Raw genomic sequence first — 9,746 nt, forward strand, 5'->3', positions numbered from 1 at the left:
GAGAGAGAGAGAGAGAGAGAAAGTATTTAGATATATTTCAAATACTTTTTAAGGATATATTGAATTAACACAACAAAATATTTTAAAAATTCTGTTGCATATTTACAACTGTTGCATAGTTGCACTGCATTTTGTAAATTAAGAAACACAAAATTTTTAATGCAATATATCGGTTGCAAATTTAATATTACTACTAATTAATATCTTAAATTATAAGAGAGTGTTTTGCGTCTTTTTGCATTTTATTCAAATCTTATCTTTTTGTACATTTTATTAGAACTTAGGTAGATACTGAGTAAATTAGTTTACATAAAAGAGTCATGTACAGAATATCTCACACCAACCGCCAAATATTGCAATGGCATAGAGGTCAAATTGAGATGAAAAATCTGTTGCCATCTTTTAATGTGAGCAACAGTTAACGAGTTATTAATTAAATAAATTTTATACTTAACATGCTCTGGCGGAACACAGATAATGCCGCGCGTCTTAAAAATACAAACTTTGGTCTCTTAAACTTTACTATTTTAATTAGTGGAGAGAGACACTCACTATGATGCGAAAACTTGTTTGTTATCAAAATCGAGAAAGTTTTACATATATGCATTAAATAAATTTTTTTAGATAAACCTTAAAAGATTGCAACACATTTTATTTTGATAAATTTTGAAATAAATAAAATTCACATGATATTGTCAACTCATAAAAATTGCATATTTTCTGGAATGAGATTTTAGATTTTTTAGATGCAAATTCAAAATAAAATCATACTAGTTACAGTTGCTGAACTGAAAAACGTTTTTGCAAATAGAAATATACAAAATTAGATATTGCAATTAGATATATTATAATACTGTATACATAATATATAAAATATTACGATATATAACATATATTAGTAAAATATGACACATATAAATGACATAATATATATTTTTACTTTTTTTCACAGATCATCATGCATCATTGTATAATGTATATCACAATATAATGTACATGTATATGCTTGAAGGAACCACTTTGTGTGTTATATTCATTGAATGTATTTTTTTAATTAGCGGATTTCTACTCATTTTCGTTATTTTATGGAAATTTGTGTTTATCGTTTTACATAAAAGTCCTGATTTTATTATCGTGGTGATTTTTTTTCTTATCATATATTATATAAATATATTTTGCATCAAAGATTTCCTAAATGTTATGCAATATTGAGAATTTAATTTGAGGATATGATTTATATTTCCATGTATATAAAATATAAAGAATGTTTTCTTGAAAAATCTGTTTAGTGTAAAATTGCTTTTTCGTAAAAAAGACACACACACACACACACACATACATACATATATATCAAGTAATTTTTTACAAAACTAATGTATATTAAATGTTTGCGAAAATTATTATGAATATACTAGATATCAAAAATGTGATGCAGAATTATTAACATTTTCATTTTAGATTATTGTTTTTATATCTCTTATCACACAATTAATAGCTTGTAAAATAAATATTTTATTTATTTCAGAGAGACGAAACTTCAAATACTTCTACCCCAACAAAATTGTTGCCGATCGACCAAATTATTTCTCATATCGCCAGTACTAGTTTGGAAAAGCAACAAGTCGTGCAAACACCTGATAGTCAAACAGGTGCGGAGAATACATCAGCAGAGGCTTCCAGGAGATCCTCTACATCTACACAAAATACCGATACTTTAACTCCCACGAATATACCAAGTGACCCAACGGACAATCAAGAAACCGTCGTTTCCGCAATATCTGCGGAAACTGTGGTGGAAGCGCATCATAATATTCAAGATGACGCCAATAGCACGACTTTAAAATCTCATCAAATTTCCGCAACGCATGTTCAATCTCAAATACAAGATATGATGATGAACACGAGTCACGTGAATGAGGTGTCGAAAGAATCTCAAGAACTGCAAGACGTAATAGACATAAAGGAATGTGAGACGGTTAAAGAAACGAGTGTTTCCGACGTAACTACAGAAATATCTAGTTTGACAGTACCAACACCGGTGCGCAAAGTTTCTCGATTTTTAGTCAGTCCTGTAGTTGAACAGAAGAATATCGCGGCGGAAGAAGAATTTTCTGCCACCAATGAAACCACGGACCGTATAAACGCTATGACATCGCAGTCTCAATTGACTGCGAACGCAGAACCCGTACCAAAAAATGAAGACCATGTGGAAATGAATGTTACAGAAGCTCAGACTGTAGCAATGCACGACAAAACTAACAATACTGAGACAATGATCCAAGGAGTTCAATATACTGTGGAACAGATGGACAGCGCCCAACAACAGGTCTTGCAGCAAGGACAGCAATCGATCGGAATGCAGAAGAATATTATTCAAGTGCAAACCTTACAACAAGTAACCGGGCACATGCAACAAACCACGACTATTGGACAGTCGAAGCAGCACACCATAATTGTTCAAGGATCCACGATCTCTTCGCAACAAACGTCCCAGCAGATGCCTCAAGCTAGTATGCAGAACTTTGTACCGGTGAACGCGCAAAAAGAATTGCAACCTCAATCGCTTCACAGCGCGAACGGAATAACTCAGCAAACGCAATATCAAAATCAGACGATAGTGCAACCTGCCATGGTGATACAACAGCAGCAGCAGCAGCAGATTTCCATGCAACAAAGTGTGATACAACCTCATATACAGACGGAACACCAACTCCAAAGTCAAATGCAAGCTCAGCGTCCACCTGCCGTACAACAGTTTGTGCAGCAAGTGCAACCGCCAACGCAACAATACGTAATCCTGTCAGGGATGCAACCAATGCAAACAACGAGTCTAGATGACCGAAGTCGTAGAGTACCTAATTTGTCTACCAACGTGTCTATTGACTCTCAGATTTCGGAAGTGTCCAGTATATCCGAAGAGAAAAGACAATCTTTGGCTGCTACTAATACGCCAATAGCACATATGCAACACATGCAAGTAATTCCGCAAGATATGTCGAATACAATACCGTTGGTGCAGAATGCCGTAGAAACTGCTCAACAGCTACCAACTGCTCATCCAAATGTGCAGCACGTTCCTGGAACTCTGGCATCTGTGCCTCAAGTATCTCTTCCTGTACATCCAGTCGTTGCTGCGGATGTCTCTACGCCAAAGATTATCACGAAAACGAAGGAAGTATCCTCGACGCTTCCGGATCTCGCGCAAAATTTAGCGAACATATTATCGAATCCAAAATCCAAATCTGCAACACCTCATCCTCTAACCAGTCACGAGCAACCAACCGCTGTGCCTAACGTCGCTGCTTCCACGCTAGTCGAACACAAACCTGTACAATCCGAACAATATTTTCAACCTATACAACCGGAAGCGAACCAGCTGCAGATTCAACCGCCTATTCATAATTACCAAGGACAGGTCATACATCAAGTATATCAAGGACAACAGAATTTTCAACAAGCGTTTCAGGGTCAACAATTGCTTCATCAAGGCCAAACGCAATCGATACCACAATCAGTTCCATTAATTCCTCAACAAATTCCTCAACAGATCGACGCGCAATCGCAGATGGTGCAGTCGACTCTTCAAAATGTCTCAGGCCAGTTGTTGGCTCAAGGAAAATGGATTGTTTCGTCTAATCAAACTCCTTTGCAGCAGCCGATACGGCATATACAATCAAGTCAGCAGCAACCACAACCGTTGCAAAATCAACCGCAGTTGCAACAAATTCCAGTTCAACCTCAAATGCAACCGCAAACTATGCAAGACCAGCAACATAATGAATCGTCCATCATATCAGATCAGTCACACTTACATTTAAAGCTTCCGGAACAACATTCGATGAAACCTCTGGAAACTGATATCTCAGAATCTTCAAATTCAAATTGGTATGCACATTTACTACATATTCACAATGATGTGTATTAAAAGAGAAGTGTCTAGTATGTACATATCATAAATGTCACAAAATATGCATTAAGTTCTAATTTATCGTTTCAGCATGCGTCGTACTAGTTCCGACTGTCAGTTGCTTACATCTGAAAATGATAACTCTAGTCACGATGTGACTCCTGAGCATACCCTCGTTGAATTAATCGATTCTACAGTGGTCGTACAACAGCAATTACCTCAACAACAAATGCAGCAGCAACAACATCGTAAGCTCAGTCAACAGAATTCTTTGGATAAAGTGTCGGATATAAGCAGTATCGGTAGCATTGGGAGTGGTACGGGACCGCAAACCATAGCTGACTTGCACCAGAAACTCGTACAATTGACTAGTCAGCCGTCAGAATCACTGAACGTTGGTACACCTCCTATAAGCTATCCCGCCACGCCTCATAATCACCAAATAGTAGGGGGATACGATGCGTATATGCATTCTTTACAACAAAAACTGGGTAATATCGGTATGCCAGTCTCGTGTGCGAATGCTGTTGTAAGTATACTGTTTTTTTTTTGTAATTTTTTGAAAGATTCTACATATATTATTTAAAAAAAATATATAAGTAATATATGTCTAACTAAATGTATCATCTGATTTTAGTGTCCGTTATCTCCACAAACAACGATACATTCCTCTACTGTCCTCACCGACACGCAAGTTGATGCGGCTGTCGAAGGCTCTGTTGTAACTCAGGAGACTTCTGGCACATTTGCGCTTTCTCAAACTGTTAGTTTTTTTCTGGAGTTATCATATTCAATAATAAGTAATTCTCATTGTATTACGAGTATTTATGTGAAACTTTGTTCTAGAATACGGAATGCTCCCTCGATAGTCCAACACCAGGAGCGCCAACGGGGTCAGATAATATGAGTCCGAGCAAAGAGAATGTAAAGATACGAGCTCAAAGACCGGGATCCCGTTTGCAAGAATTGGAGCAGGAGTTGGCAAAAATTCATCATAGGGGATCAGTTTTCGCGGCGGCTCCTACGCAGTCGTTAACACCACCTATAACCATAATTAATTCCGTGCATATGCAGCAACCTGTGCAAACTTTATTAACGACCGCTCCGCCAATATCAACAGTACCTGTAGCCACTGTCACTCCTAACATCGTGACACCACGATCCGACACAAATACTCCAATTCAACCGGAACTCCAAGATAACATTAATGAGGTAATATTTTAATTATGGTTTATTTTATTAACATCTCTCACGAGAAATTTCATGTTTAGTAAACTGTTAAGCAAACTGTTCGGATTGCGAAGTACCTTGTCTTTTTTGTTTTATTATATGGGTAATTTATTAGTTCAATAGATTTGAAGAAATACCGTTTGCTACGTTGTTAAGAATGTATTTTACAATAACATTTATAACAAAAGAATCGTAAAACATTATTCAATAATTGAAAAAATAGTCTCTGAGAGTAAGTTGAATATGTCATACGTAATTCATTAATATCAGAAAATTGATCCTACGTTAACAGAAGGCAAATCCTGCACAACCTATCAGAAAGATATCTAGATTCGTGGTTTCCAAAGTTGCCGGCCCGCCTGCTCACAGTAATATTACTGTCAACCAACAGCAATCTACTGACGCTGCGAGGACTCTTCCGCAACAAACGGAAGAATTGAAAATCTCAGAACGACAAAATGTTCTTCCTCATACAGATGATCTGCATGGTAAGGGATTAACTATAACTTAATTTAGATAACGAAAATTATACAGAAACTCATTAAACTAATAAATATAAGAATGTATTTATGCGTATAAGATCACGTAATACATATACATCATTATATTAATTGTAGGTGTACCTGTACAAGTACCTCATAGCCGAGAGAATTCTGTTCCGCCAATTGTACAAGCAACTCATGGTACTAATATTCTAAATATCGAAGTAAGTTTCATTTTATAATTACTTATATTACTTTATAATTATTGTAATAAACTAAAATCAGGGTTGGATAAGTTGATATATTTTAATTAAATTAAATTTAAAATTAATAATAGCTTATACAATCAACTTGGTTAAATTAAAAGTTATATAAACAAAAACTAACTTAATTTTAAAAGTTAAATTGAAATTGAATTAATTTATTAAAACTAAAAATTAATTATGCAAAACAATTTGTTTCTTATATAATTAAAGATTCTGGCCGCTCGTCACGGCTATCTTGATTTGTGACATCAGAAGCTAGGAAATGCATGTTCAAAATTCCTGCAAAATACGTTAAAATAAAATATCCAAGAAATTACACTTGCAGTCGATTAACTATACTTCTAATATATTTCAAATATTTTCCTTTTGCTCTAACAATCAATACATAAATACAATTGTTCTAATACCATCATAATTTATATGAAATAATAAAAAAGTAATGTTTTATAAGAAAGCATCGACTGTTTTGAGTTTAAGATTCCGCATAAGAAAAGAAAATTGACGGTCAGAGAGATGAAAACATATTCTGTTGACATTTTGTTTTTTACATTATAAGTAGCCCACAATGATTTTAATATTGATGAATTATTTTAACTTATATAAAAAAATTTAAAATTTTAAAATAACTAGTTAAAGATTTATTTATTTAAAATAAATTAAGTTAAAAGTTAAAATTTTCAACTTTTAATTGATTAAGTAAGTTATTATCCAACTCTGACTAAGATACATATTGTAAAACAGTGCTCGAAATTACTTGTATATAATCAAGGCGATTTTCAAGGGCTACGTCTACTTCCTCTTGCTTCATTTCATCTCACAGAGTAGCAACTGACAGACAGTCGCGGCGTCCCACCTCAGGACCGTTGACATCATATAATTTTTTAGGTGCTTCTTAGTAACTAAAAAGTTCTTATCAAAACAATTCTTTTATATATAATATTTATTCTTTATATATAATATTTTTATACACTAAGAATACATTTATATTATTATAATTACAATGTGACAATAGGTTTCCATGTCACCATGAGATACTATTGCTGACTCGTTTTCTTTCTTTTCTTTTAAATGATATGTCCAATAGACTTATCAACAATAGTAGCCCATGAGTGAGGTGGAAACCTATTGTTACCTTGTAATTATAATAATATAAATATGTTATTAGCGTATTACAATATCATAGACAAATTTGATAACAATTTGATAACAATTTTTTTGATAACAATTTTTCAATTATTTGGAAGTGCTTCACATCTTATAATGTCAACAATCCTAAAGCGTCTTCTACAATGGCAGTAGGAGTAGTAGTAAGAAATAAGCAGTAAGTAAATAGACTAATCACAATCGATTATTTTTGAAACATGAGAATGGAATTGGTCAATTTGCTTACTGCTTATTTCTTACTACTACTCCTACTGCCATTGTAGAAGACGCTTAAGACTAACCCCCTTGTCCATAACCTTGCTTTAATCTTTAAGCCGTAAGATATTGACCAATCACAGTTGATTATTTTTAAAATAATCAACTGTGGTTGGTCAATTTTTTACGGCTTAAAGATCAAAGCAAGGTTGTGGACAAGGAGTAAGTGTTCTGCGACTGTTAAGACCATAGCACATAGAAAAACTTATACTGCAATTCTAGAAATCTGCAATTCTACAAAATCGTAATACTACAATAGCAGTAGGAGTAGTAGTAAGAAATAAGCAGTAAACAAATTGACCAATTCCATTCTTACGATTTAAGAATAATCGATTGTAATTGGTCTATTTACTTACTGCTTATTTCTTACTACTACTACTGTCATTGTAGAAGATGCATTGTAGAAAGCCCGATCTACAATAGATGAAGTAAGAAGTAGGAGTAAGACTAAATGGAAATAATTTATTTCGCTTACTCCCTTACTCCAGCACTTCAGCTCTTACTACTTAATTCAGGCTTACTCTATGTGATGTATATGGGCAAACTTTTACTGGAGTAAGGGAGTAAGCGAAATAATTATTTCCATTTCGTCTTACTCCTACTCCTAGTCCTTACTCCATCTATTGTAGATCGGGCCTTATAGTCGCGTAGCCCATCGGATGAACTAGAACAAGAGAAAATAAGTAAACATAGTTCTAAAAAATCGCTTCGATTATATAAGTAATTCCGAGCACTATAAAAAGATTATAAACAACATTTGTAATAATTTATAATATTATTATTATATTTCAATTTTAATAATTTTATAATTATATATTTTTTTATTGCAGCCTGAAAAAGAAGACAGATTTGTAGCTCTTACACCGAGCGAAGAATACCAGCTGCTTATAAAAAGGTGAAAATAATTAGAATATAACATGTAAAGAATTACATTCCCGAATTTCTCTTAATAGCGCTAAGAAATACATTCTTATTGTATGTTATCATTTACAGGCAAACTTTGGAATTAGAAACATTGCAAAAAAGGCACAGAGAAGAGTTAGAACGTTTTCAACAACATCAATTACAGTTGCTCATTCAGCAGCAGCAGCAAGCGAGCGCGCTTCATCAACATCAACATCACCCATTACTTTATCATACTGTCGCGACAAATATCTCTGGTCAGTAAATACGAGCACGAGAGAATTGACGCTATTTGATTTGCGTAAATTAATAACAAGTTACTTATTTAAATATATTCTAATTTTACAGGATCTAGGATTCCAGGTGCGGAGGACTATTTAATGATCAGTACAGCTCCGCAGACTCCGTTGCAAAAAGGGTCGAACAACTATCCGGACACCGATGAGACCTTACGGCTGGCTATGCAGAAATTGAAGCAAACGCCGTTGCAGCTTCAACCGCAGCAGGCATCAGCTGGAATACCACATGCTTATGTTATCCCGATTCCAGTAGTGCCTTCTGAAAATATGCAAAGTATAGTCTCCCAGCAGAGTAATAACTGCTCGAATGATACAACTGAAGGCATTGATATGACGCATAGTCCGGCGGTTAGTAATCCGACGCAGTACCAATTCGCCCCTATACTGTCCGAGGGGACGAATGTACCGTCGACGACTGGAACGCTATCCGCGCCATTACCGATCACTAGCTCGACGGGCGCCTATATTCAATATCACGAAGGCCAGCCGTTGACGAATTTTCAAACCTTTAGTTGTACCCCTCACGGCGGTTTCTTTCTGCCAGCTGGATATCGGCTTATATACGCACCATCCACCGGGACGACTCAATCTCAGCCGGCGACACCCGCCGCTACGTCTCACGTAACAAGTTCGCGCGACGACACACCTCCAACAGAACCACCCTCACAACCAACGCCGCCGACGTCACACTCCGCTTCAGCTGAGAACTCAACGGCACCCTTGCATTCGGATCAATAACGTAACACTCGACTCGCACGGTTCTATATTTTTCAGTCGATCTGTGCTTATTTTTAGTTTAACGTTTCGATATCGTCTATCGGGGTGGAACTGCGCATTATCATTACAAATGTAATCTGATATAATAATTTGCTATGAAATGCGCGTTCCCCGTTACTCCGCGCCCACCGTTAGACATTCTCGTAAAGGTGTGCAAATTAAAAAAAAAAGGGAAGTATGAGTGGAAATATAGTATGTTTTTCGATGTACAACGTACTTGCGAATATAAACAAGATATCAAGATATTCTCGCTATTCTGGGCGTGTGCATGATATTATTCTGATATGTGCCTCGCAGCGGAAGTTATAGCGAAATTAACCGGGGAGGATATTGCAGAAAGGAGAGGAATATATATATACATATATACATATATATACAGACTTAACATATATATATATATATATACATATATATATATATATATATATATATATATATATATATATATATATATATATATATA

At 35.1% G+C, this 9,746-nt stretch overlaps 1 protein-coding gene across 15 annotated transcripts in view; it reads left to right on the plus strand.

Moving 5' to 3' along the window:
- The window catches only part of LOC116847957, a 20,270-nt gene extending 10,627 nt beyond the window's left edge, over window positions 1-9,643 (plus strand). For 10 of the 15 annotated variants that reach the window (XM_032823604.1, XM_032823606.1, XM_032823600.1 and 7 more), the window contains 9 exons: window positions 1,526-3,885; window positions 3,998-4,436; window positions 4,545-4,670; window positions 4,754-5,119; window positions 5,430-5,625; window positions 5,755-5,843; window positions 8,135-8,199; window positions 8,298-8,464; window positions 8,556-9,643. In XM_032823604.1, the coding sequence (XP_032679495.1) occupies window positions 1,526-3,885; window positions 3,998-4,436; window positions 4,545-4,670; window positions 4,754-5,119; window positions 5,430-5,625; window positions 5,755-5,843; window positions 8,135-8,199; window positions 8,298-8,464; window positions 8,556-9,244 (4,497 nt within the window). In that variant the 3' untranslated portion in view covers window positions 9,245-9,643. The remainder of the gene's footprint in view (window positions 1-1,525; window positions 3,886-3,997; window positions 4,437-4,544; window positions 4,671-4,753; window positions 5,120-5,429; window positions 5,626-5,754; window positions 5,844-8,134; window positions 8,200-8,297; window positions 8,465-8,555) is intronic. The other 5 variants (XM_032823594.1, XM_032823595.1, XM_032823593.1 and 2 more) reach the window with 1 other exon arrangement.
- The last annotated feature ends 103 nt before the right edge of the window (window positions 9,644-9,746 follow it).

Source organism: Odontomachus brunneus, unplaced genomic scaffold (assembly GCF_010583005.1).
Source record: "Odontomachus brunneus isolate Ranch 3 - 2012 unplaced genomic scaffold, Obru_v1 Obru_scaffold_086, whole genome shotgun sequence".
Taxonomy (NCBI): Eukaryota; Metazoa; Arthropoda; class Insecta; order Hymenoptera; family Formicidae; genus Odontomachus; species Odontomachus brunneus.